Below are 27487 nucleotides of genomic sequence, written 5' to 3' on the forward strand. Positions count from 1 at the left end.
GTGCAATTATATCTTCTTTTGACGGCAGGTTTCTTCTTGGGGGAATTGGAAGATCAATCATCGTTTGCAGACCATGGAGATTGTTGCCCTGGGTCCTCGAAAGCCACCCAAATGCAATAGATCGGTTTTTCAGACGTTCCGCGTCGATAAATCCCTCGCAAGTCCTTCAATTTATCGCTCATGAAAGATGTTCTCTAAAATTTGCAGATCAAGTAACTAAATGTCTCCTAAATGAAACTATAAAAATCCCTCTCCTGATTATATTTTGACGTCACTGGAGTGGCTACACTGCAATCGCGAATGCCAAGGCGGACCTCCGCGTTTCTCCCCGATCTCCGCCGCAAAATCACCAAAGCTTCAGCACCTCGTCGCTCCTCGATCTTCAGACACAACACCGCACATTCTCAATGGGCTCCGCGGCCTCGAAGCCAGTGAAGTCTACTGCTGGCGCAGCTGCGCGCCGGCAGTACCCAAAACAAGCCGCTCCCCCACCGAGGACGCCACGAACAGCTCCGAAAGCGTCGCCAACGCCGCAACACTCTACTCCTACATCTGCACCAGCGCCGTCACCGAGCCAGGCGCCAGACCGCGTACCACAAGGGCCGACTTACCACTCCAAAGAACAGCCTTCGAGCACCAGGTCAAGCGGTATGCATTCTCCCCGACGTCGTTGGCGTTCTCCGACAGGGCGCAAGAGAGCGGCCAAAAGCATGCCGCGAAGCGCCTGTACATCAATCCCACAGCCTTTGCTAACATCGGATTGTCTAGCTATTGATCTCGATGGCCGAGACCCTGACTTCGCTGCCTCCCTCCGCCATATCGGACCCGTCAACCCATCCCCAACCCTCTCCAACTCCAGCACCGTCTACCGCGGTTCCATGCAGACCGTCTTCCCGACAGCCTCTAACCCTGCTCTCCTCGTTTTGACCGCGCGCCAACGAATCGGCAAGGCTGCGCAAGAAGAGCTTGAGCAGGTCGCACGCGGCAGCGGCACCGGAAGGCAATTCCTGGACGCGTTTACTATCTCGCAGGCGCTGACTATGCGCGACCAGCAGAAAATGCCTCTGCAAGAGATTGAGAGATTACTGCGGATGAAAAAGGGTGTTATGGACCGCTTAGGGAAAGACGGGGTGGTTTCGCGGGTCTCAGTGTGATGTGCTTGGTTGCTTGGGAACAGAGTTGTACTACGTAGCTGCCCTATTTCTTCATCGGAAGGTGTTTCGGTGTTTTGACCTCTTCGGAGATGGCGTGGACGCGAATGGTATGTGAAGTATGATATGTATAGTATTCTTTGTTTTTTATCTGATACCGCCATCGCCATCTCTACTCTAAGGAAGCTCTGACCTCCCCCAAAAAAACCAACGTAGGCTGCAGCAATCGATCTGTAGCACACGTGGAACAAGTCCTGAGCCTAGTCACACGGGACACTGTCGTGGCCCTGTGGTCCTCAGCCCCTAAAATATATTTAGTTGCATCGTGTATGTAGGTAGTATCTCGAAGAGCGCGTTGAGTTCCCATATATGGGTGTCTATCTCTAGTTTACACTAACTCTGTTGGTTATAATAAGTATTGGGTAGGCCATGGGGATAACTCGTGGTACTGTTACTCGGACGAAGTGATTAATCTTGAGTCAGTGTTTGGCCAGATCCTGTCGTGGAATGACCATGGCGAGACTCAATATATTGGACGTCTGTATAGTGATAAATACGCGGCGTTTGATGTCGACAATGCCTCTTTCAACGACGTTGCCGACTATCCACACGACACCTGGTAAGATTGAGACGGCTAGTAGTAGTAGTAGTAGTAGTAGTAGTAGTAGTAGTAGTAGTAGTAGTAGTAGTCGTCGTGAGCAACTTCCGGGAGGGACGACCAGTGAGCTTGTCGAGCAGGGCAACATGGGGCAAGGCCACCCCTGGCATTTAGTTAGAGACATGAAGCTCACTCCAGAGAGGATTTTTGGGGTGCCGAAGGAACTGAAGCGAGCCCAAGAGTCCCACCTGAGCTGGTGATAAGGCCAAGTCCTGCATCTTGGATGGCTGATCGACCAACACAACAGCAACGGGAAAGATCAATCGTGATTAATTCACAAATTCTAGTCATTGCTATATGACAATTGATACCGGGTTTAGAGACACCAACTACGTCCAGTTATCCGCTTCTGGAGTGATGGTCGACTGAAGCTATGCAAAAAGGGTCAAACGCTGGGGCACATCCAGTGACTCTGCCCGAACAACCAAAATTTGACTACTGTGTTACGGGCCATCCGACCTGGAGGGGTCATTTGGGGATTATTGAAAAGCTCCTGTGACGTGCGCCGACTGTGGCGGCAATACCACCCATAATCGAAAGCTGCCCCGTGAAGAAAGGTAAGCGATGTCGGTGGCCAGACAGCCACTGTTGAACTACCTCTGTATCGTGTTCCCTATCATATAGAATAGCCTCTAACTGCGACAGTATAGTGTCTCAAAAATTAAAGCTGCTCCAGCTGCGGATTGGGGTGTGGTCATTACCTAGGCGACACTATCTATGTACACTTGCGGTGTCATTAGCCGCTGAACTGACGGTGCGAAAGATAAAATACACATCTGGATCTCAAAGCCCGTGAAGCAAGCCAGGACACTCATAGTGATCACCACGTTCAGACATGTGAGGTAGATCAAACGACATTATTTTTCACGAGCAGAACGGCTCACACATTGTAGGGCCAAATGAGGACTTGGCTTCTGCCCGTTTGCCGAGCCAGAGCCATTGGATTTCTCCTTGGTCTGATCTCTTTTACATGAAACCGGCACTGGCATCAGATGTCAAGGCTTGTCGTGCTTGTTCCGCTCGTGCCGAAGTCCATCCGAACCAACTTGGCTGACTTGAGCAATCCATTTTTTATTCCGAAGGGAGCTAAAGTTTGGACAAGGACAGTCATGCCCGAAATCCTTCTCAGGGAAGAATGGCGATACGTTTCATGTGCACATTTGGATACCTCGACTTGAGAAATTAAGCAGATTGTGTCCTATAACTCCGTACCTAACAGCCGTGCTGTACAGCAAGGCCATGCACAACAAGCAGGGACAGTTTGGTGTGCAGCCAGCGATTTCCTCAATCAGACCTTCTCTACAAACTCTTCGCATCTCTTCTCGTCGGCCCCATATTTACCGCCTTCAACCTCCATCTTCTGGATTTCAGCATTGAACTGAACCATGTGCTTGGCAAATTCCCTCTCCTCATCCCACACGAAGGGGCTTTTGCTGGCGAATAGGAAGTCGATCTGCTCGAGTGTACGGCCGGCGGTCTCGGGGAAGAAACAGTAGATAATGGGGATGTAAATGAGCATAGCGGCACCGAAAACGTAGAAGGTCTAACAAATAAGAGGTCAAAATATATATAAAAAAAAAGGAAAAGGGAAGAGAAAACCAACCTTCTCTTGGATACCAGCAAACATGACCGGGACCAGTAGCGATCCAGCGCCGTAGCCGACCGCCCAACCCGCAGTACCGAAAGCGTTACCTTTGGCGCGCAGCCAGGTCGGGAAAATCTCAGTCGGATAAATGAAAGGAATCATCAACCAGGAGGAGCTGAAGACAACCACATAGAGGAAGACCATGGCAGCGGCTCCGGTTCCGTACTGTTCAGCCTTGTCAGGGTTGTTGACGGCTCCACGGTTCAGACCACCACTGGAGGAAAGTCAATAGGAGCAATGCCAAGGGCAAAATAGGGGTTTACTCACAGTGTAAAAAGAATAATACTCAACGCGACTGCTCCCCAGTAGAGAGTCCAGCGACGACCAACTCGATCCAAGGTCATGGCAGCGATACCAGTTCCCAGGATACCGCAGGTCATGCATAAAGCAGACAGCCAGTTAGACTTAAAATCATCAAAGCCAGCAGTGCGATAGATGTTGCCTGAGTAGATGACGACAGCCGCAATACCCGTGCCGTACTGCATCAGAACCTGGAGCCAGAAGGCCAGCTGAATACGACGGCCGATGTGAATATCCCCCGATCCAATGCCCAAGAACATTTTGACATAGCTGGAGCTCTGCGACTCTTGTTCTATCTGCACGACGGCGACGATTTCGCGAATCTCTTTCTGTACATTGGGGTGGTCGCGGTCGCCATCTCCGCGGAGCTTGGTGATAATCTCGAATGCCTCGTCGTTGCGTCTGACCTTGACGAGCCATCGAGGCGATTCAGGAATGAGCAGAGTGCCTATGACGAGAAAGAAAATCGGGATTGATTGGCAGGCAAAACAAAAGCGCCATCGAAAGGCGCCGCCAGCGTAATCAGTGAAGGAAGTAGCGAAGCCAATCCAGGAAGACAGTGCAATGCCTCCAAAGTTGGCCAGAAAGGTGAGGGCGATTATTTGACCTCGATGGGCCGCTGGAGCCAGCTCTGCAGTCCACGAAGGGGCAATAACGATGATGAAAGAGACACCTACACCGGCGACGATGCGGGCACAGAGCATGTGCGCGAGATTTACGGCACTTGCTTGGAGGATAACTCCGACGAGACACCAGAGGCAGGCCATCCAGATACCCTTGATACGCCCGTAGGTGTCGGAGAAACTGCCGGCCCAGAAGGCTCCGAGGAGAGCACCGAAATAATACATAGCGGCGATGCCACCCTGCAGAGAGGGCTTGATGATATGGCCATTCTGATCGGCGAAGCCCATGCGATGCTTCCGTTGTGATACTAGGTTAGTTCACGATTCCGATTTTCGGAGATAATGGCTCAGGAGGACTGCGGTACATACTCCATATTCTGGGGCGACATTGACGGCACCCATGACACCCTGACTCATGCCCTCATAGGAGATGGCAACGGCAGAGACCGCAGTAATCAACTTGAGCAGTCTCGGTCCAGGGACCGTCCGCCAGTAGTCTTTCAGGAGCATGATGAATTAACTTGGATGGGAGGTGAGAAAGGAACACCAGACAGATTCAATGGAAGTAGGAAAGTTAATATATGGAAACCAAGAGTGGGCGAGGCAACCCCGGATTGTCAATGGAGGAAAGATCATCGTCGTATCAGGGACATGTGGCGATGTTTATAGACGATGAGTGGTTTGTATTCGTGCGATAGTGGAGAGAAAGAGAGGGAGAGACAGAGCGAGAGAGAAACCCCATGGGGGAAAGGTCCACCAAAACTAGGGCTCCATATTTCCTTGGTTCTTGACGGGTCTCCAAACCCAAAAACCTCGGGGGTGCCTTCCTTTTCGGTTTCCGACCCGCCTCCGCAATCTCAAATCCCGAGTTCTCTTTCCACTCTCCATCCGTCCCTGATCATAATCACCCTTTCCCTTCACTTCATCCTGCCTACTCTCTATACTCGTCTCGATATTCCTTCTTTGGGACTGGTCTACCCCAGGTTTACCGTGTCACTCCTGCAGACCACAAGGATTTCGATATGGGAAAGCTTCGCTCAAAGAATGGATGGTCAGTCTTCCCCATCATTCATCTCCCTAAACTACACTAGCTGCACACACTTCGCGTGACGATAATTGGCTGGACCTGTGGCTGGTCTAGATCTATATACCTTTCCTTGGGACTGTTTTGAAGAAGTTTTGCCAAGCAGTACTATCGACTGTGTGGCGATTGATGGGGAAAATGTCCAAGCATTGTCTGCTATCGGGAATTTTGCTAAGTTTTTTCACAGCCTGACTTGTCGGAAAAGACATGTCAAATGTATGTCATTGAACAATTCAAAATAGGCTGAATACACCGTCTTAACGTGAACAGGTGACCAAGCCAAACCGATCTGTGGGCAGTGTCAGAAAAAGAACCGGCCATGTCTTCGAGAAGATCGATCCAATCGCATCACAATCAAGCATTATCAACCACGAATGGCCAGGAAGAATCCCCAGGATGCTCCTCACCTTGATAATGATGAAATGACACTCTCTCCAGAACACGGCACCACAGACGTAGTGGTTGGTAATGCAACCAGCCCTCACCACCTTGCCAATCCAAGCTATGCCGAGTGTTATGGCAATGGCCACGACAATGCCTCGGTGACATCCACAGACCACACACGTGGGTCTCTTTTCCTGCAAGAACCTAACAGCGACTCTGTTCCGTTGCCACCGATGGCCTCTCCAGTCAACAATACCACCACGTCCCCCTACTTGAGCGAGGGTGGAATTCAGACCACTCAGTTACTCGGACTTGACTCCAGTCCATTTTCTCCGGCTTCACGTGCAAATGCCATACATGCAGGGTCCCCTCTGACCTATAGAGAAGCTTACCTTGTGCATCACTTTGCTACGCACCTCGGGTATTGGCTCGACTGCACCGACGCTTCACGCCAGTTCACCCGGAAAATTCCCCTCTTGGTCAAGCAATCGTCCATTCTGCTGTATGCCGTGCTTTCATACGCGGCCCGGCACGTCGGAGATGCCGAAATGGCCGAGCAGGCGCATGAGCGGTGTGTAGAACTATTGATCCCCTTTCTGAGCTCGGAAACGGTGGCTGATGATGACATCCTGCTGTGTACCATTGTCATCTTGCGGGTGTTTGAGCAGTTGAATGGTATGTCTGAGAAAGCGTTAAGTCATCGTGGGACGCCCAGGCTGACTTCACTGGGGCTGACGCAGTCATGGTAACCGGCAGCGATCGGGAACGCCATTTAGCCGGCTGCTCGGCTCTTCTCCGGGCATCGCAAGGACGGGAGCTGGATCCCTCAACCCCGGGCTTGCGGCAGGCGGCTTTTTGGGTCTATATGCGCCAGTGTCTGTACAATGCTTGTGTGCATCAGCAGGCTCCCAATGTGGATTTGAACTTGATTCTTATTCCCCCCCCAAGCGGAAGTGACCCTCTAGGCAATCCGAACTCTGAAACAGCCTGGGCCAACACAATGACTTGGATCTGTGCCACCGTGATACACTTTTGCTTTGGGTCGCATTACTCTGAGCCTTTTACCAGAATGCGCCGATGGCAAGAGCTATCCGAGGCTGTCGAGAATTGGTTGAGCACCCGACCGTGTACATTTGACCCAATCTGGTATAGCGAGGCCGTCCCGGACAGTGGAAATCCGTTCCCAGAGATATGGTTCACGGCGGACTGGCATAGTAGTTCTGCCCGAAGTCTCCTACGTTGCGCTGTCTAATTCTTTTTGTAGTTATGGCATTCGGATACTATCATCTTGCCTGTATGCTCTTGGCCATCTATAAGCCATCGCCTAGATTTGCAGTCCGCGGGTTACACAGCACAGCGCGTGAGTCTGATGTGAGTTCTGGTTTGCTGTCTTGCGAATGTGTTCCTGTTGACGCCATCAGATCCGAGTCATGATGCACGCTCGTGCAATCTGTGGAGCCTGCAACAGCTCCCCGTCGACGGTGCCATCGTTGATCACGCTCTGTCATTCCACGTTTATTTGTGAGATACATCCTGGCTTGTACGTGCAGGGTCCAGTTACTGACATTAACAGGGGGTCCCTTGATGACGGCTCCAGCAGAAAGGGATGTAATTATTAGACTGCTGCAAGATATGGAAGCGAAGCATGCATGGCCGACAACTTGGATAGTCAATTCTCTAAAAGACGAATGGTCGATGGCGTAACCCGCTCACAACAACACACCCACATCATTCACAAGGTACATAATAAAGATAAAAGGAAATAATTCTTGCGACCAAGGAAAGTCATTGGCCCTCATTGAATGATACCACCGCGTACTTTCCGTTCCGGATCCAAGCACCACCGGGCGCCTCCTCGTTCAACCTATCAACCTTGCTCTGGTTTGAGACACCAACACAAACATCAGACTTGTTCGTGCGAAGAGCCAAGATCTTAACGCCGCTCTGCTTGCCAAGGGGGCCCAAGGCCTCCTCGTACGTGGTGATGTGAGGCCACAACCCGTCCCTGGTCAGTTTGCGGTAGTTAAGGTCACCTTTGAAGATGACCATGTAGCTGTTCTGAAGCTCCTTGAAGAGGGCAGGTGCTTTGGATGGCATCTCGTGGAATGAGAACGGGGTCGTCCAGAAGGGGTCACTCGTGATCGTGATGGCGCCCGACTGGAATAACTTGCGGAGTCTCGGGACGAGTTGGTCGAGATACTCTCGATCTGGGAAGCATTCGCCGGAATCAAGATGCTCAAACAGTGAATCGACGTCGGAGGCAGTGACATCGCTGACGAACCACGGAAACTCCTTGGCGTGCAGTCTGACAGAGGTCGAAATGCCCGAGTCCAACAGATACGCGGCATAGAGCACATCGGTGAAGAGCTCAAAGCCAGCGTTGTCGAGGACAATGTCAATCTGACGACTGGTCTGACCGGCTGTGCGCTGAAGATACCCCCAGACGTCGTCCGTGTCGTTGTCCACGATGTTTCGCTGGCTCTTCTGGATGGCTTCACTGCCCTGGAGTTTTTGCAAGTCCTCCAGGGTCAGGTTCGCGAGGAGCGACAGATCTGTGGCATTCCCCCACAGGGCGATCTCCGTCATCTCGATAAACAACACCTTCTTGGCCTCCTCCTTGCTCTCGGTTTGGGCCAATGTAGTATCGGCAACGACCTGCACATAACGGCTGGCGAGCTCCGCGACGGCAGCTCTCGACTTGACAAAGGTAGAGTCTTTCTGGCGCTTGAAAACATCGTAGTTCTTCCAGTGCTTTGAGGAGTTCAGGATTCGTTGGATGCGTCTGGCGGGGGGGTTTTAGGGCAATTCGTCAATCCGATCTTCACAGCAACAGTCGTACCTGTACATGTAGCATTCTCCAAAGAGCCAAGGGCAGTTGATCCAACTGCAACCGCCAATTGCAGCCAGCTGCTTGTTCCACTCTTGAATATCGGGCTTGCCGTCATCTTGCAGGGGTCTGAAGCACCGTGAGTCTTAGAATTTCAGGTCTCGGAGAAGAAGTGCGTACGTGAGGGCCTTGTTCTGTTTGATGTTTTCCTTGATTTCCTTCAGGGCAATCTGAATGGCGATGCTCTCCACTCTCTTCTGGTTGTCAACATCCTCTGCGGCCGCTGTCTCGCCGATGTCGTCCACGGTCCCCTGTATGATTTTGGCCCATCGGGTCTCGGCTGTCTCCTTGGCCATTGACCCCTCCTCCGAGGTCCAAACTGCGCGAACATCGTGAACGTTGCGGGCGACGGAAGGCATGGCGATGTGACTGTCATAGATCCAACTAAGGAACCAGCCACCGCAGATGCCGGGAATCTTTAAGTATTCATATTCACCAAATTGCAAGGATCACCCTCACCTGGTCCACAGGAAAAGAGGGATATCCCAACCAGAACTCGGGCTTCGGGATTCGATGGCCCACCATGAAACCCATCCACGCAGATAGGGAGAGGCTCGCGACTGCCTCCCCGATCCTCTCGGCCAATGGCGCGGGGGAAGGGAGAAAGGGTGGTCGCCTAAACGGCCCGGGACTGACGGCGGAATCGGTTCCCCACGTTTTCGCTATCGTGGGGGGTCGAACGGTCCGTGCACCTCGTCTCGAAGCTACCCAATTAGGCAATTCGGGCATGCATCTCGGCGTCGCAATCGACATTTAGCTCGCGATGTGCATTTTGAATCCTCACATCTCGGCATTCCCTCGTGCACAGGACTTGGAGGGTGAGGTATGACGGGTTTAAGTGGTCCGGTAGGAATGAGGGGTTAGGGTTTTACAGGTATATATATGAAGTGCCTCTTCCCTCTCCGCCTGATGACCGTTGGGACTGAGATCACCAGCTTTCAATTTTGTAGGTTCACATGACAAAAATGGTCACGTCGATTGAATGTCCCGAGCCCAATGGCGTTGCTCCCGTGAACGGCACTCACCGTTGTGTCGCCAATGGCACCCTCGACATTACAGTCTTGGGCATGAACAGCGGGACCGCCATGGATGGCATTGACTGCGCCCTCGTTCGTTATCGTCAGGCGTCTCCTGAAGCTCCTTTGCACATGGACCTCCTCCAGGTACAACTGCTCTCTAGTGGTCTTTTCTTGATTCGACTTTAAGCGGAACTGACAAATTGCCCTTGAATAGTACGACGAGATCCCCGTCCCTCACGACATCAAAAAGACCATCCTCGCCATGCTCCGCGAAACCAAAACTACCCCTTCTCTCATGTCCCAGCTCAACGTCCAGCTCGGCACCATGTTCGGTGAGACCGTCAAGCTCTTTTGCACGAAGCACAACATACCCATGGACAGCATCGACCTGATTGGCTCCCACGGCCAGACCATTTGGCTTCTCTCCATGCCCGAGGCTGGCGAGATCCGGTCCGCCTTCTGCCTTGGCGAGGGAACTATCATGAGCAGCCTGACCCACATCACTACAGTCACCGACTTCCGCATGGCTGAACAGGCGGTCGGCCGCCAAGGTGCGCCTCTCGTCGCTTTGATCGACGGTCTCCTCCTTCACCACCTCACCGAGTGGCGCATCTGCCAAAACATCGGCGGCATCGCTAACCTCTGCGTCATTCCACCCGATAGCGAGGGTGGCGTCGACGCTATGGTCGACTGGGACTGCGGCCCGGGCAACATGTTCATCGACGCCGCGATGCGCTACTTCACCAACGGCGAGATGGAGTATGACCGCGACGGCGAGTGGGGGGTACAGGGTACCGTGAACCAGGCAGTAGTCGATAAGTTCCTCGACAATAACAAGTACTGCAACCGTCTGCCTCCCAAGACGACGGGTCGCGAGGTCTTCGGCGACAACGAGGCCCAGGAGATAATCGACGAGTGCTTAGCCCTAGGCATGAGCAAGTACGACACCGTCGCCACCATCACCCGCATGACAGCCCAGAACATCGTCAAGCAGTACCGCACTTTCTTCCCGAAGTTCAATATCGACATCGACAAGATCGCCGGTGTCTACATGTGCGGTGGTGGTGCCCGAAACCCGAATATCATCAAATACCTCAAGAGTCAGCTACCAAATTCGAAGATTCTCAGGCTCGATGAGACAGGGGTGCCTTCCGATGCCAAGGAGGCTGTCTCGTTTGCTCAGCAGGCTCTCGAGGCTATTCTGGGCCGTGCCGCTCTGGTTCCAATTAACAGCGACTCGTTGATGCCCAACACCATCTCGGGTAAAATTGCACCAGGATTGCGGTGGAGAGAGGTCATGGCGATGGCAGTGGAATTCGGAAAAGGTCAAGGACAGCTGCCGACGGTCAAGGAGATGGTGATCGACCGGCCGTACACCGCTTGGAAACCTTAAGAGGGCAGGGGAAGTACAATTGTCTATTTTGAAGATTTATGAACTGTATATAAGGGTCGAAAGATGATTTCGTTTCAATGTAGCACTGTTAGCGACATTTTAGTATCTACCATTAGTATGATTTACCACCTTCCCCTCGTTCTTCCCACATGCAGTGTAGCCAAGATTCACGCTTCCCCCCCACACAGGCTGACGGATTTTACTCTATGCTAGTCCATCCTACCACGGTGGGTAGATGAGACTTTCCTAACTATGCAAATAGAAAAGGTGGGAAGGGGGCAGGATAAGCAGATTTTGTTACAGAAACTTAAGTAAAGAAAAGTGGGCACTTAATAAATCAGCCTATTCTTGGGGGTAAGCTACCACTCCACATCCTTCGACATTGAGATGGATATCTGCAGAATGTGTGAATATATAGTGACTCAAATCCACAGAGAGTGGCAAATTCAACTGTGGACGATATTCATTGTAGTTGAAGTTATACAACTCACGACTGACGCGGGGTATGGACGCGAACCTTAAACCGAACTTATCCAAGGAGGGTTAGGCTCGGCAAGGTTGAAAGGATACATCAGCCCCTGAGGATGGTTCTTAGCTCTGCTTAGTGCAGCCCCACAACCGACCGACTGTAGAAGAAGGGTCCAAGCCGCCGCACGAAAGTCTGGCTAGCCCGCTACGGAAATTGAGCACGCTCCGGCCAGCCAGCTTGCCCGCAAATTTGACCCTCTGACTTGGCCGGGCAGCCATCTCCTAGTTAGGCCAACTACAGATCGCTACCAATACGATGCATCGGGTCGGACGTATGGGGCAGTTCGTTCCAGTCAGGGTCTAGAGGACTCCTATTGATCCGAATCAGTGACTCAGCACTTGACTCTGCCTTGTCTCAAGCTTCTGGGGTAATGTGGCATACATATGTAGGTAATACATCGCGCTAGTCTGTATCCCGTACTCTGTATCCCGTACTCTGTACAGTAGAAGACTTAATCTGGATACGAGGGCAGGCGCCCGCTTTCCCTGTGTTGCACTGGTCGGGTAGGGTCTTCTGGGTCCACAGGGCTGATTGTCTAGTGCTTGTCCCGAGGCTGATCACGTCAGATAAAAGGGTCCTGCGACGATCTGTTACAAACTGAAGTCCGGGGCAATGAATATAGAAGAAAAGTTGAGTAATCGCCGCCCTGTGAGAGAGGACGATGGGCCCTTGATGGCGGACATGATAAAGCATGCGGGTTGGACAGGAAGCCCAGAATTGTAGGCAGTCGGCTGGACAGCCCCAACGTTGTGTGGTCAGGAACGGGCTCTCGGGAGCAAAACGGATCCGACTACGTAGAGTCACATCGGCCAGAGGAGTTTATGGGTCCCATGACTGTGGCAACATGATCCCCAGAGTTTGGGAAGTCGGGGCGGCTGCAACTTGGATGTTGCCAACACGAGGAGGGAAAAATCTTGTCGCGTGCATAATACCCCCTTTCGGGAGTGCTTCGCTGACGCAGTACTGATCCCCTATGTACCCCGAAGGATGAGGACAGAAAGGTGGCTGTAATATTGGAATTAGAAACAAGGGAACGATGGGAGGACTATTGGGGTCGTGCGGCAGGGAGCGTCCCACCGATGTGGTGATGCAGCAGAGACTGATGTCTCAGCCCGGCGAATCAAGGGCGCGGAGCTCAGGCTGCATTCGAAGGCGCGCTGCAGGGTCCACCCAGTAGTGAACAGCTCAGGTCCCGATCCCGTACTATCCAGTGCGAGGGAAGGGGAACACAGCGGTGCAGACCGCGTACAGGGAGTTTCGCGATAGCCACAGGACCACAGGCCAGCCATCCGAGAGGGTTTCCGTGGCATCCGGGTAAAATGAGGGAGCGCGAAATCTGGAGGGTCCACTTCGTAGCACGGATGTCCGGCGCAAGCCGAGCAGAGAGGAAGGTCGAGAAGACTTCATGGTCGAGAGAGTGGGCCCGGAGACCCTACGGTCGAAAAGGGGAGTGGGAGGGCCGAGGTCAAGGAAGGGTCCGCTGGGTCAAGTCGATCCAAGGAGCACACAGCTTTGCCAGTCGCGTGCCTCGATGCCTATTGGAGCCCACAGCCCAAACGCCGCGGACCCCTGGTGTTTTTTTTAGTCTGTATTATTTGATCATATAATTCTATTTACAGTAATTTCTTTCCATGGTTTTTTGGTGCTTGAGGCTGACATTTGATTGGCATTGGCTTCTTTGGGCCTTGATTCTTAGTTTCTCTGACAGCGCTGAACATGATCCCGGCTCACATCTAAGAATATCCTTTCAACTTCCCTTTCTCTCCTTTCTTTGACCCCCCTCTCCACCCTTCTTTCTGACGTGATCTCTAATTTTCGACCCTCTTTATACCTCTGCACATACGCGCCCATTCGTCCACTCGACATATCGACACATTCCGGGGTGCTTTGTCCCCCATTCCAGTCGTTCTCCGCCCGTCCATTCCGTGGCATCCTTCCCCTGCTTTCACCTTTCTTTCTTTCTATCCACCTTCGCGACGCCGAACCATGACATGACCTCGCCATGAAGCTCCTGGCCTATCTCCCTCCGCTGCCGCCGCTCTTGTTTGCGGTGTTGACCGTCGGCGGCCTCGCCTCGAAGGCATTACACATCGCCCTGCACATTCACTCGCTTCCGTTTCTATATTTCGTTCTCTACGCGCCCACTCTTGTGTTACCAGACTTGCTGGTCATTGCGTTTGTACGGGTATTGTTACATACCCCGTCTCCGGAAACCAAGTTACAATGGGTGTGGGCATGCCTGGGGGGACTGCTATCGTATGTGACATTTCCAGGAGAGAAGGACGGACACCGTCGAGGTTGGCGTGGCCGAAAAGTGTGCTAACTGAACATGTTTGAATATAGTCTGATCGTGTGGAGCGCGTCCTCCATCCAATTTGGCTTCTTCATGCAAACGGGCGCCGAAGTCGCCTGGGCCGCCAGCAATAGTTTCCTCAGCGATCCTGCTGCCATGAAGATCTTGCTGAGCGGCATCTCGACCGTTTGCGCCGCCGCCACGGTGCTCGCCCTCGTCGCCTGGTTGGCGCATGCGAAGCTTTACCACTGGACAGGCCTAGGGTTGCAGGCAATCCAAGACCTGTTCAAGGGAAGCTATAAAATGCGATACACCCTGCTCGGAGTGCCCAACAAATCTTGGATCAACAAGTCCTGGTTGACGACTATGGATCTCCGAACCGTGCGCCGTATCGCCATCGCCGTTTCTCTCTGCTCATCGCTGATCTTCCTGGAGCTAACTCGACCCTCCATTCCCTACGACCATCTCTCTGGCGCATTGCCGTTGACGCTATTGGATGCATTTACGAAGAAGTCTAGTACCACCGGAGGCTGCCGGCAAACGCCGATGAAGTTCCCTCTCTGGACTGATGTGAACACCGGCTTCATGACAAACAGCTGGTCACGGCCCTCGTGGCTTCCGCAGAACCCACCTCCAGGATTCAGCCATTATGAACACAGCCCCGACGAGCGCGCCGAGAAGGATAATCCCGCTTGGTATCTTTGCAACGACAACGAGCCCGGTTTCTACAATCCCAAGACGGACCCCCTCAAGATCTCGAACCTCGGGGGCGACATCTACGAACCTTTGAAGGCGGCTTTCAACGAGCACTCCGTGGAAATTGACCATGTCATTCTTTTGACCCTCGAAAGTGGGCGTAAGGAGCTGTTCCCCATGCAGCAAGGGACCCCCATGTTTGATGCTTTGCTAGAGTCTCACACGGAGGAACACCGGGATGAAGCGATTGATCGTCTGGTTACCATGACGCCTATTGCACAGATGCTGACTGGCGAGTATTCTACGGACAGCAAGGGTGAGAAGGTTGATCTGAGCGGTGCGAACTGGCATGATCCGGCGGAAGAGGGCATGGGCGGACTCAATGTCCGCGGTGCCCTCACCGGCAGCACATTGACCTTCAAGAGCATTCTGGGAAGCCACTGTGGTGTTCAGCCTCTGCCCGTGGATCTCTTGGAGGAAACGGGCCTTGAGATCTATCAGCCATGTTTGCCTCAGCTGTTCGAATTGTTCAACCGGGCGAAGAACCCGGTCTCAGAACTCCTGGAGCGTGACGATACTGCATCAGGGGCTTTGAAGAATCCCTGGAAATCAGTTTTCATGCAGTCCATCACCGACGATTACGATCGTCAGGATGTCCTGAACAAGAATATGGGCTTCAAGCACAATGTTGTTAAAAGTACCCTGACTTCCCGGAAGTCCAAGTACCGTGCCAAGGGAGAAGAAATTAACTATTTCGGTTTCGCCGAAACCGAGCTTAAGCCTTACGTGCGCGATCTTTTCGAAGAAGCTGCCAATAACAGAACCCGCATGTTCCTCTCGCACGTCACCAGCACAACTCACCACCCGTGGGATACCCCCGACGACTTTCAGTTGGAGCACTATATGGGTGACCAGGGCAACATCAACCACAAGCTAATGAATAGCTACCTCAACTCGGCCCGCTTCGTCGATCACTGGCTCGGCGAAATCATGACCATGCTTGATGAGACCGGCATTGCCAACTCGACGCTGATTGTAGTAGTCGGCGATCACGGTCAAGCCTTCAGCGAAGATAACAAGGATATGACCGGTACCTATGAGAATGGGCACATCGGTAACTTCCGCGTCCCGTTGGTCTTCCGACACCCACACATGCCCCGGATCAACATCGACGTCAACGCAACGTCCATCTCCATCATCCCGACCATTCTCGACCTTCTCGTCCAGTCCCACTCCCTGGACGCCCGAGACTCCGAGATGGCCTCTGCCCTACTTCCTGACTACCAAGGCCAGTCCCTCATCCGCCCGTTTATCCCTTATCTCAAAGAGCGCCACGACTCTCCGATTGAAACGCCCAGCGACATTGACGTACGCTCCTCGCGCAAGACCCAACCGAAAGAGGGCCACCGTACTCGCTACAACTGGAACTTGGGCATTATCAATGCCGGCGGTTCTATGGTCTCCGTCACTGCCGCTGGTTCCCCTTACCGCCTCGTTCTACCCCTCAAGGAGGGCTTCGAGTACGTCTTCAGTGACCTGAACCAGGACCCCGGCGAGCTGCACCCCATCAAGTCTTGGACGATGGACGATCTTGTGGACGATGTCCTCTCCAAGTACGGCGAGGCAGCGGCCGAGTGGCTGGAAGACGCGGGGCTGGTCGGTAAGTGGTGGGTGAACGAACAAAGGCGGATCTGGGGCTACCGGGAGGCATAAAGGCCCGAATTTGCCTTGCCCTCCTTCCCCATGGTCCTGTTTAATAATTTTGCACGATATTCAAGTCTATATATGGTTGCTTTTTGTCTACTTTGCCGACGCACTGGCATCGCGCTTTCCCCATTCGCTTTCCCTCGTTCCTCCCTGACGCACTTTTATCTGTCAATTATCACGATTTCACCTTCCGAAAACTTCTCCTGGGACGGTGTTACGAGTTGCCCACGGTTGGGCTCCAATGTTTCCTTTTTTTCTATTTACACCCTTGAACTCTTCGAGTCGGCGCCAGATATCATGTTCATAAATAACATCTTGTGCATCGAAGAGTTGGGTACTTGATTCCCTGGGGTGCTATATGCCTCTGCCGCGCTTGCGGATGTTTTGTGGGGGACCCAGGCGGGTTGTGATCGGGTCCCCTTGTACATAAATGACATATCATTGTTTGGGACTCCTATTAATGAGACATGGCTTTGCCTAATAATCCAGTTGATGAGAGACTATTTCAGCCATAAATAGGGCCCGGCGGCATAAATGTGCCCCCTAGATCTGGTGTCAGATTTCGTTCTAAGGGCCTTTTGCGCCGTGCGCTGGCTTTGCACTCTACCTTGTTCCGACTATACACTGTACCTAGCACATGCCAGGCATTCGGCTGGAAATACTTATTCTGTCTAATATGGTTCTTTTTCGATCTCGATACCCTTTTCGATCTCGATACCCTTAATACAATCAAACCTCACGTAGGTCTAGTTGCTGATCGTTGTCATATGCATTGAGCTGTTGAAAACTTTACGCACAGGATCATTCAGAGAACCTAGTGAGTTCTCACCATCACTTCCACCGTCTAGGTACCAATGAATCGACTCAGCTAGCCACTTTTTCCATGTTTGTCCCTCGTCCAGCTTTAAAATCATGTTCATACGAGTCTAGTCTCAAACGCCTTGATCTTGCTCCTCTCCTTTCAACTCCTCTTACTATTCTGCCCCCGGTTCCAGGATGAGAAATGCCTTGCTGCTTCCGAGCCGATTGTCGAGCACTCACGGCTTAGGTTGTGGTATGCACTTAGAGAGAAGCTTGAAAAGCAGTTCACAGACTCTATGTACTCTATCTACTTGGTCCATCGTTCCATCCAAGATTCAATATATCTCTGTATCAATCCACCGGCCACTGGGTCCTTGACAAGTCCGAGAGAAGGGCAATCCTGAACTGTGCGGCCTGTCTCAAAAGTAAGACCCGCCACCTGCTGCGGTTGAGCCGAGTCCGTGCTCTGCTGCGGACTATACCCCCCGTACTTGCCACGCCAGAAATCGATCAGTTTGATACTTGGGTTCTTCTCTGGATCTTGTTCGCTAGAAGCCAATCGCTGAAGCCATTCTTGCGGCGACACTACATCGAACGCGGGTAAAGCCGAGCCCTGCTTCAGAGCGCGAAGCAAATCATTCTTCCAGTTGAAAGTCTTTGGATTGACCAAATGATACGCCAAGTCAATATCCGGGCTGGCCGCGGCTCCCTTCATCGCGAGTTCTGCAACGGCTTGGGCGCATTGATCCACAGGCAGCCAGCTTGGGCTCTCGGGGAGTTCAGGGAGCACGCCTGTTGTTAGCGTACTGCGGAACATGAGAGCTATAGCCTCCGTATCATTCCACTGCGCGCTCACGGTGTCGCCGCTCAGCTGCCCGATCCTCAATACTCTGGCGTGCATGCCGGTGTGTCGCATGGCATTCCGGGTAATATGCTCAGTGACCAGCTTTGAGCGACCATAACCCATTTTTTGCGCATGGTCCAAGTGTTCAATTGCATTTTCAGCAATTGCGGCGGGTGGGGGAGTGTTGCTCGCTGTGCTGACACTCGAGCAGAAGAAGAACTGGGCGGGGACTGGCAGCTTGGAGCGCAGACAGACGTTGATGAGGTTATATGTCCCGCGAATATGCTGCTGCTCAAAGGATCGCACGCCGAGGTTGAAGTTGACGGCCCAAGCACTGTGGATCACACAGGTCAGTGATGAGAGAAGGTGCTCAAGGACATGACTCTCCAAGCCCAGATTAGGCTGCGCTAAATCACAGGGCACGGCTCGAAGCTTGGCAGCCTCCTCGTCCTTGAGAGGAATCTTGCGATCAGCGAGTGCTTTCCAGAGACGAGCGCCCGCTGCCGCTTGTCCCGGAGCCCGCACCAGAGCCCAAACTTCCGAAACACGCGGACGCTTGAGAATTTCGGCGACGATGAAGGCACCCAAATTGCCAGTCGCACCGGTGATAATCACCACATCCTTCTCTGGCTGCTGTGAAATCGTCGGGTGGTGTTGAGTGAACTGTGAGTATTTTTGGATCATTTCCTGCATGACTTTGACTTCATCTTCGGCCTCGACTGCTTGGCCAGTGCGCTTTTGATAGAGGTGCTTTGCGAGGGCACGGACGGTACCCTTCTCGAAAACAATATTCTGGCTCAACGCTTCTCCGCTCGCTCCGAGATCCAGCTCGCGTACAATGAATCTCCAGATCTGGGTTGTTTGCAAACTGTCCACCCCTGCGGCGAAAATGTCGGATTCTGCGCTCGGCAGTGGCACATCCAGGTCCTCGCGGAACCGCGCCAACAGCCAATCCTCCAATTCGGAGACACTGAGTGCAAGCTCGCCCTTCTGTCCACTGGCGCCGAAGTTGGAGTATGCCTTCTCAATCTCTTCGGCAAACTCCTGGTAGACCTGAGCCCGGATGAAGGTTCCCTTGTCTGTCCTGGGGTACAGCACATCGGCACCCTTGACCACAACTAGTTCCTTCGGAATTCGAGAGAATGTTTCAGCTCGGGAATTTGCCACCTCTACTGCCGGCCAGATTGTTTCCAGGAACTCCTCGTCGCTTAAATGTGCTGCCTTATCAGCAGCACGGAAGATCAAGGCCCCAGGGACGGTCCGTTGGAATCCGAACACGATACATTCCCTGACAAGCTCCTCCTCTCGGACGCGACCTTCAATGAGAATCGGAAGCACCTTCTCGCCATTGACCAGCGTGATACGGTCATCCAGTCGGCTCAAATATTTGTAATAGTTGCTCTTGTTTGGGTCTGGATGTCTAGTGAACAGGTCTGCCGTCCGGAAACTGTTCTCTGGGTTCTTTGCACTGAAAGGTGGCTTCGAGTTCGAAGGTCCTTTGCTGGGCAAGCCATCTAGTGCAACGCACTCAAAAACCCCCGGCGAGATCTCATCCATCAAGGTGTGGTCAGCGACTGGGCGATGCAGCCTCATATATTGCCACTCGGTGTCTCCGGGAGGTCGGAAGGAGGTCATGATCTGACCGGTCTCGGTGGCCCCGTAATTTGCAACCAAGTTGACACCCTGTGCAACGAGGCGATCGCCAAGGTCATCCGGACAGCTCGAACCGCCATAGAGCACTAGCTCGGGCTTTGCTAGCAATCTAACGCCGTCGGGTTTCTCGGCCAGTAGTTCAATGACATATGGTACCGCGCTGATTTGCTGTGGCTGAGCAAGCAGTAGAGCATCGTAGAGGTTTTGATATGTGACGGGAAGAGAGTGATTACCAAGGAATGCCTTCGCGCGGGTATAAAATGCCCGTCCCAGTTCCATGAGTGCGTGAGAGTGGAACAGTGGGCTGGTCGTGAACAGACGGAATCCAAAACTCTTCCGCCAATTGGCTAGTGTCTGAAGATTGGTAAGGAAAATTGGCTTGGGGAAACCAGTGCTGCCGGACGAGTGCAAGATCCAAGCTATTTTCTTTCCCTCTCGCGATAGATCGACGTTAGATCGTTCAAAGCGTGGCGAACTGGGTTGACGATTGAACCAGTCTCCTCGTTGCAAGACGGGGAAGCTGCGGCAACTAGGTCGCTCTTCACCGATATCATGTACGGTCTGATCAAACTGCTTCGCAAAGATCACTTGCTTGCAATTGGCCATTTCAAGCAATCGTGCATATGCTGAAGCGGTGAGGCGTGTCGACAGAAAAAGAACGGCATATCCAAGGCGGTTCAATGCGAAGAAGGTCAAAATGACTTCGAAGCTGGAACCAGCAAGCATCGCAACCACCGGCGCCTCTTCTAAACTGGGGTCCTATACATGTACATGGTTAATTTTCACGAGATCGAGTCACAGTCTGTAAGAATGCTCACTGCAGGAGTGAGGCCCTGCCCCATATAATATTGAATCGCGACATCCGTATAGCGGTCGATATCGCCAGCAGTATGTTCTTCGAAGTCAGCCGCACCGCGGATCGGATAGCAAATTAGTGGAATCTGTGACTCGTCGGGCTGAGCAGCATGTGACTTCAGTAGGCCGTCGATGGTTGCAAACTGCTGAACAGGAGGGTAATCGGCATGGAGAGTGCCATCAAGCAGGCGAGTCGCGATGTCTTTGTTGCGCGACGCTTGCACGTCCACGCTAGTGACCGTTTGCATCATGGTCGCCATGATTGTGCCACCAATTTTGCACCGTCATCATATTCGAGATATCATCATGCATTTATAAGATACAAATATAAGAACCCCACGGTGTTTCCATCCCACGTCCCGAGAGTGGGCTTTTCCCGGATATATTTCCGAGGCTATTTTTCCCGTTACGTGCCCCGGAAGAATGCAGGATGATCGGCTCTACACCTACCTCTGGCGCCATAAATATAGGAACAGAAGAAATTCAAAACTAAAACAAACAAGAGTCAAATACACCCTCTAATATTGCAATTGCGACCGGTCCGATCTCTTTGAGAAATACCCTCACCGTCGCAACGATACCTGCCTTTTGGGCATGGACTGCAATCATTGCTGCCATTACAGCCATAGCCACTGTCATGCCAAAGCAGTCACCATAAAAGACAAACGACGACCGGGAAATATTTCGAATTCCTTAAGCCAAGAACTTCCGAACAAGCCTAATCCATAATGCTCGCTATGTGCTCAATATCCGGGAAACACCGGATTTGTTTCCAACGGAAACGCCGATCATCTTGAAGACAGCCTTGCCACCAGCGCAGGACGGTCAGAAAGTGGGAGATACAACACTGCTGACTACCGAATAGCGTATTGGCTTTTGGTGAGCGAGTCACGAGTAGACCTGGCTTTTCTGATATTACATTTGACCACCGCTTGTGCTTCAAAGTTACTGGCTCAGCATCTAATGCCATCCCCATGCTTCCCCGCATTACCCCCACGCGGCACCACCGCGATTTTTTGGGGAAGCGGGTTTCCCCCTCCCCTCTTGCCTCCACACGATTGAATCAAGAAACAGCCAAGAGAGAATGACATAGAAACTCGCTTTCAGTTTCCTCTAGGTAATGAGTATGTACAGTGTAATCGGTCGCCCCCCCTTATCCTCGTATGACTTGGCAGATTGTTATGTTGTCCTCTCAAGACATCCTCTTTAACCATGGAGCTTTTCGGGCACAAGTTTCGATAACCCGCGCAGCCGAGGCCCATATTTCATAAACAAAAAAGGAATTGGTAATAATACCGCAGCCACGGCGCCAATTATTGAAACGCCAGGGCCAATACCAAGTGCTCTAATCATGGGTTTGGCTGCTAAAGGAAGCCCGGCCGCCATGATACTTCGGAGGAACGTGACAGCCGCGGTAGAACTGGCCGCGTAAATTCCGTAAACGTCAACGAGGAAGTTCAAACACTGTTGGAAGATACAGTTGAACCCAACGCCAATAAACAAGGCCGCAAAACACGGCAGAATCCAGTGATGGGGCGGTTCGGCTGTCCACGCAAACCAAAATGCACCAACCACGAAGAAAACAGCGCCGAAGGCCATTGGTGGCAACCGAGCTTCCGGCACGGCCTTTCCATTGGCGGCTTTGGCAATTTCGTTATAGCGGAATTGATTCCAAATGTTGAGGCCCACTGAAGAGATAACGCCAATCAATAGTGCCAGGAACGGTAGAGCACCAATTAAAGGATTCCAGCCACGGACCTCCTGGAACACTATCGGAAACACTTCCAAGGTGAGGTACATGACACCGTAGACGAAGGAAGCGTATATCGCGATGCAGGTGACTATTGGCTCCGTGAACAGCATCTTCATGGGGCGGGCAAGCTGTTTGGTCACGATAGAGTGGACGTCCAGTTGAATATGTTCATGCGGATGATAGTATCGTGGATCATTCCTCTCCATTCGAACGCTTTGTGCTTTCCTCTTCAAAAGCACCGGCGGATACATCTCAGGTAGAAAGAAGAAAGCCATGAGGAAGGTGACGAAAACCCAGATGGCCAAAATATAACAACACCATCGCCAGTCAAGGCGAGGGTTCAGAATGATCGCAGCACCAATAATAGGGCCGAGTGCAGGACCGCCGTTCACAGCCACTGCATATAAACTCACTGCTGTGCCTCGTGTCTCTCGGCTCCAGATATCTCCCAGTGCCGCCGTAACATTGCTGATAGGCGCAGAGCCAAAAAAGCCCGTGAAAAAGCGTGTACAATACACCGCAGCCGCAGTTTTACTTCTTGCTGTGCCGATTGCAAAGAGTGCTTGGCAGAAAACCGGTGGAAGAATGCTCACTCTGCGCCCCCAGATTTCGGACACTGGCGCCCAGATAATCGGGCCGAAGACGAAACCAACGCTGGAGATCATGTTAGGAGGCAATGGAAAGGCAATCAACGATTGAGGCACTCACAGATATAATGATACATCTAGAACTGCTACCTCGCTACTCACGCCAACATAGTCGGCGATGATGTGGTCGGCCGGAGTGATGATACTTGAACCCAGACTGCCGGCCAGGGCGAGCATGCCCAACTGAAAAGTTACCCACCATTTAAATCGTACAGGCCAGTTCTGAGGGTTCACCGGGTCATCAAAGTCCCATTTAATCATGTAATCAGGGTCGAGGGGAGGTCCCGTTTTCTCGCCGGCGGGAGTGCTATCAACAGCACCGCGGGACCAGAAGCGCCGCATGATGTCCGCCGGTCAGTCTTGAAAAGTTCCAGCACTCTGTTACCTCGGAATTCGGAATGCAAACTATACATGGGGAATGACAAGGGCCAAGGCTTCAGTGCGGAAATTCAATTGCTTGATTTTTTTTTACACTCGGCGCTTGCAACGTTTAGCCGAGATTGGGGGAGTCGGCCGGTCCCGACGTCGGAGATAAAATTGGCACGATTCCGAATCCGAAAATCCGAATGCCAGGACTAACGCTAACGAGCCATTTCAACTTGGTGCACAGACAAATTAGTGTTGCCAAATTAACGACAGAAACAGGGGTGATCGAAGCTAGTATGAAGACTTGCAGAGGGGACGTGGACAACTTGGAAGAGTCATTATCGACAGGGGTTCAGACGAGTGTCCACGCCTTTGGATTGGGCTGTTCCCAACTGAAATGCCATTGCTGCTGTTCTGAAGATATTACATCCGAGGTTCAAAATAGAATACATTTGTGAATCCGATCCACTCCCATCCGATATCTAAAACCATGCTGTGTTGAGTTGACGAGCTTTTCCGAATTTCGGGGTGATATAGAGCGAGAAAGGGACAATAATAATTTACGGGCTCGGCGTGCCCTCGTCGTACCGAGGACCGCCATCGTCGTCACCATATCCTGCACCGGGGGTAGCGGCAGTAGGTCCGCCCATCGCCGGGGTTGGCGCATCAAAGGCAGCCGGTGTCGGAGCATCGTAACCTCCACGCTTGGCCATTCCGCCAGGAGTTGGCGCATTGAAGGCCCCTCCAGGGGTGGGGGCGTTGTCAGCCCATGCTCCAGGAGTCGGTGCAGAAGCACCGGGTGTAGGAGCAGCACCGTAGGCGCCCGGGGTGGGAGCGGAGTAGTTTCCACCTGGCGTTGGGGCGTCGTCGAAATCGCGTTGGTCTCGGCTGTTGGACATACCACCCCAAGCTGGAGTACGGTTACCAGCACCAGCACTGCCCCATGCCGGGGTCCGGGATCCAGAAGCGAAGTGATCGGCGCCGGAGCTGGAATCATATGGGGTGCGAGAGCCAGAGTTCCATGCTGGTGTGCGGTTACCCAAACCACCATAGGCGGTACGGTTGCCCTCGGCGTAGGGGTTCGAAGTACGTGATCCATCGTTCTTCCATGCGGGAGTACGAGCACCACCCCAGGCAGGAGCTACGTTCTCGTTAAAATTTGAACAAGAAAAAACGATAGGGAGGCTAGGAGCTTTGGGCTTACTTCGTGAAGACGCGGCGCCGCCCCAGGCAGGGGTCCTCGAGGAATCAGCCGCAGCCATAGGAGTACGACCACCCTGCCAACCGCCTCCTGAGGAAGCGGCGGAACCCGAGTACGGACCACGCGAGCCTCCTCTTCCACGGCCCACATCTAGCGGTTGTTTGGAGATCGGACTGCAGAATCGTTAGTGATCAGATCATGTCAACCAGGAAGGAATAACGTACTCTTTGGGAGCAAGGATATCTCGCGGTAATAGGACTGGCTTGTTAGACGTATAGAGCTCAACCTGAGCGGAGGTGTCGTCTGCATCTCTGACAATGCCAACCAGACCCTTATAGCGGCCCTTGCGGACAGTCACAGTCTTGCCAACCAGCCTATCGCGACCGCCACGGCGAGGTGGTGGCATGTTAGCATTACCGCCACCGGGCGTCTGCATAGCCAAAGCAGGGTTCATCTTGGTCAGATCGGGACCAGTGGGACGGCCTCCCCGGGCAGACACCGTAACAACGTTTGTTGTTCGCACCACGGAGATACCAGCATTCTCAGCCTGAGATTTGTTGTGCAAGAAGAGGAAAGAACGGTGGATATGAGTAATGACTCCACTCCGCTGCTCTCCATAAACCTCACGGACGGTATCGCCGTTCTTGATCTCGGCACCATTGCGGTCAGTTGCGACAGCATCCCGCCGAGGCGTAATCTTGCTGGCGATCTGAGTAGGTAGGACATTCCGAACGGAGCCGTTCTGATCCATAACACGAAGAGATTCACGGTCAACCTTGATGACGCAAGCGACGGTGGCAGCACTGAACCAGATTAGCAGGTGTTCAAATTAAGGTATCACGATGTACTTACTCAAGCTGGACAAGGTCGTGAACATCATAAATGCCAAGCTGACCATCAGCAGCCATCTCAGCAGAAAGGCGGAGATCCTTGCTGAATACTGTGATTTCCTGCATGCTCATGTCGCTAAGCAGGGTAACGGTGTCATCCTTGACTTGGACGACCATGCCGAGTTCATTTTGATAGCGACTGCCTCCAATGACTTTGACGTGATCACCCTCACGGAAACGCTTGCGGAGGGTGCGAACAGGTGCATCGATTGTCTGGCCTGCCAGATCTCCCTCGGTGACTTGGAGTGAAATGATATCACCACGAGTCGAGACCGTTCGGCCGATCAAGCCTTGTTGTTCACCACGGTACACCTCAACAGGATCACCGGGTTGATAAGAGTCTTCGGCGGTTGAGTTCTTCAGTGTCTCGGCGAGGGAGGCCAAATCCAAGTTGGCGGTTCCGTCTTCTCCTCCGCGTGCAAACATGGTCACCTCCTCCAACCGCGGATTGACGTTCTTGGTTATCAAATGCTGGACCCTCATATCCTTGATAAGGAAACCATCGATGTAGGTATCGTTGAGGTAGCTCCACGACTTGCCACCCAATCCAGATGTAGCGGACAGATACTTGGCATGCTTCTTCTTAGCCTCTGACTCACTGAACAGACGCTGAGGGGGCTTGACAGTATTCAAAGCACCGCGCTTGCGCTTGGCATCGGGGCCGAGTATAGCGGCGTTATCCTCATTCATGCCGTAGTCCAGGCGAGGAACAAGGCGAACGGTGACATTCAACCCGTTGGTCTCAACTTCTTCAATCTGGGCAAGGTCACCCTGGTATCTGCCTCGCTTGATACGTACCCAACCGCCGGGCAGAAGCTCCTCCGATTTCTGCACACGCAGCAAATCAGGCATTTCCTTCACTGGGACCAATGTCATTTTCTGGGAAGGGTAGTAGAATGCAATGCCCTCCAGCGCCTCGGTGACATCGGCTTGTCTACGCGCCTCACAGTAGAACCAGCCCTGCATGATGTTTCCACGCTCAAAGGCTGAAATGATGCGGATTGGGTTACGGGAACCAGCCGGTCGCTCTTCCATACGCTTCTGGACAGAGTAGATAACCTCTCGCTCTTTACCAGGCTTGCAGCGGCAACCCCAAATGCTGGGATCCTCCACACTAGGGAGAAGCAGTCTCTTGGGAATCACGAGCGCATCTGTCGCAGCAGCACGGTTTCGTCCGTAGCGCTCCTTGAGCATCTGTGCCTGCTTCTCTGCATCCATTGTAGCATCAAGCTCACGCTGGCGATCCAGTTGTCGGTGGCGACGGTCATCTGTTTCGGCTCCGGCAGGGAGGGCATCGAGATCGTCGGGGTGCATCTCTGTGCCAAACTCGGCGAGCTCATCCTCCTCATCTTCTGCCTCATCCTCTTCCTCGTCGACACCGGCTTCCTCTTCGAAGAAGGAATGAACACCGCCCTTTCTGCGCTTGCGCGGACGGCCCTATCAAAGAATTGACGCGAGTTAACAGCAATACTTTCGCGTAGTTCGGTCAGCCAGGAGAAACTAACCACAGCCTGCTCCTCATCATCATCGTCGTCGTCGTCCTCGTCGTCTCCGTTTTCATCACCATCTTCAGCACCCTCACCTGCGTCATCGTCTGCGACCTCCTTCTCGTCGTCATCTTCCACCACATCGCCATCGTCCTTCGCATCATCATCTGCACCATCCTCAGGGCTGGCCCGTCTTTTCGCTGGCTATTTATTGTGGTACCGTCAGTGCCATTTCCGACAACTCTCCATGCCGCGTACCACTGACCTGGGCATCCTCAACGTCAGAGTCCTCTACAGGGGCGGGGTTGAAGTCATCGTCCTCCTCGTCCGATCCGAAGTCATGGTTGAGAAAGTTTGACATCTTGACTTGACACACCCGTAGTGTCGGCGAAGGTTGAGTCGCGTGGTATCAGGTAAACGGTCTCGGTTTCAGGGTCGAAACACTGGGGTTCTCTGGATAACCCTCCAGACTGATCAGTACAGATAAAGATAGTGCGCAGGCGCAAAAGTGACGGGTTGGGAGACCCGGGCGTACCTGAGCCGTGCGGCGACTCCCAGCGTTAGGGACACAGAGAGTGGCAGCTGAGAACCAACAAGTGTCAATTATCAAAGACCGAATTC

General features: G+C 52.7%; 9 protein-coding genes across 9 annotated transcripts; 4 read left to right on the plus strand and 5 right to left on the minus strand.

Moving 5' to 3' along the window:
* Positions 1 to 407: 407 nt before the first annotated feature.
* Positions 408 to 1154, plus strand: N7482_001059 (uncharacterized protein; the record flags this gene model as incomplete). Its single annotated transcript, XM_056683184.1, has 2 exons — positions 408 to 648; positions 769 to 1154. 2 exons carry the CDS (start codon positions 408 to 410, stop codon positions 1152 to 1154), a joined length of 627 nt encoding a protein of 208 aa, XP_056546790.1.
* Positions 1155 to 3097: 1943 nt separating this feature from the next.
* Positions 3098 to 4887, minus strand: N7482_001060 (putative MFS monosaccharide transporter; the record flags this gene model as incomplete). The annotated part of the gene is made up of 4 exons (XM_056683185.1): positions 3098 to 3352; positions 3413 to 3668; positions 3722 to 4671; positions 4747 to 4887. 4 exons carry the CDS (start codon positions 4885 to 4887, stop codon positions 3098 to 3100), a joined length of 1602 nt encoding a protein of 533 aa, XP_056546791.1.
* Positions 4888 to 5835: 948 nt separating this feature from the next.
* Positions 5836 to 7464, plus strand: N7482_001061 (uncharacterized protein; the record flags this gene model as incomplete). The annotated part of the gene is made up of 5 exons (XM_056683186.1): positions 5836 to 6520; positions 6586 to 7059; positions 7110 to 7205; positions 7267 to 7366; positions 7419 to 7464. 5 exons carry the CDS (start codon positions 5836 to 5838, stop codon positions 7462 to 7464), a joined length of 1401 nt encoding a protein of 466 aa, XP_056546792.1.
* Positions 7465 to 7630: 166 nt separating this feature from the next.
* On the minus strand, positions 7631 to 9091 carry N7482_001062 (damage-control phosphatase ARMT1 family protein; the record flags this gene model as incomplete). The annotated part of the gene is made up of 3 exons (XM_056683187.1): positions 7631 to 8627; positions 8685 to 8801; positions 8853 to 9091. 3 exons carry the CDS (start codon positions 9089 to 9091, stop codon positions 7631 to 7633), a joined length of 1353 nt encoding a protein of 450 aa, XP_056546793.1.
* Positions 9092 to 9697: 606 nt separating this feature from the next.
* Positions 9698 to 11144, plus strand: N7482_001063 (UPF0075 family protein; the record flags this gene model as incomplete). Its single annotated transcript, XM_056683188.1, has 2 exons — positions 9698 to 9895; positions 9966 to 11144. 2 exons carry the CDS (start codon positions 9698 to 9700, stop codon positions 11142 to 11144), a joined length of 1377 nt encoding a protein of 458 aa, XP_056546794.1.
* Positions 11145 to 13675: 2531 nt separating this feature from the next.
* On the plus strand, positions 13676 to 16375 carry N7482_001064 (uncharacterized protein; the record flags this gene model as incomplete). The annotated part of the gene is made up of 2 exons (XM_056683189.1): positions 13676 to 13929; positions 14017 to 16375. 2 exons carry the CDS (start codon positions 13676 to 13678, stop codon positions 16373 to 16375), a joined length of 2613 nt encoding a protein of 870 aa, XP_056546795.1.
* A 1102-nt stretch (positions 16376 to 17477) lies between these two features.
* N7482_001065 (uncharacterized protein) lies at positions 17478 to 20782 on the minus strand (the record flags this gene model as incomplete). The annotated part of the gene is made up of 2 exons (XM_056683190.1): positions 17478 to 20426; positions 20486 to 20782. The coding sequence occupies 2 exons, from the start codon at positions 20780 to 20782 to the stop codon at positions 17478 to 17480; spliced, it is 3246 nt and encodes a 1081-aa protein (XP_056546796.1).
* A 946-nt stretch (positions 20783 to 21728) lies between these two features.
* N7482_001066 (MFS transporter) lies at positions 21729 to 23264 on the minus strand (the record flags this gene model as incomplete). The annotated part of the gene is made up of 2 exons (XM_056683191.1): positions 21729 to 22929; positions 22984 to 23264. 2 exons carry the CDS (start codon positions 23262 to 23264, stop codon positions 21729 to 21731), a joined length of 1482 nt encoding a protein of 493 aa, XP_056546797.1.
* Positions 23265 to 23848: 584 nt separating this feature from the next.
* spt5 (transcription elongation factor spt5) lies at positions 23849 to 27227 on the minus strand (the record flags this gene model as incomplete). Its single annotated transcript, XM_056683192.1, has 6 exons — positions 23849 to 24429; positions 24493 to 24662; positions 24714 to 25292; positions 25342 to 26816; positions 26885 to 27066; positions 27125 to 27227. The coding sequence occupies 6 exons, from the start codon at positions 27225 to 27227 to the stop codon at positions 23849 to 23851; spliced, it is 3090 nt and encodes a 1029-aa protein (XP_056546798.1).
* Positions 27228 to 27487: the final 260 nt, after the last annotated feature.

This window comes from Penicillium canariense (genome assembly GCF_028826845.1).
Source record: "Penicillium canariense strain IBT 26290 chromosome Unknown utg000001l_segment0_segment0, whole genome shotgun sequence".
Lineage (NCBI taxonomy): Eukaryota > Fungi > Ascomycota > Eurotiomycetes > Eurotiales > Aspergillaceae > Penicillium > Penicillium canariense.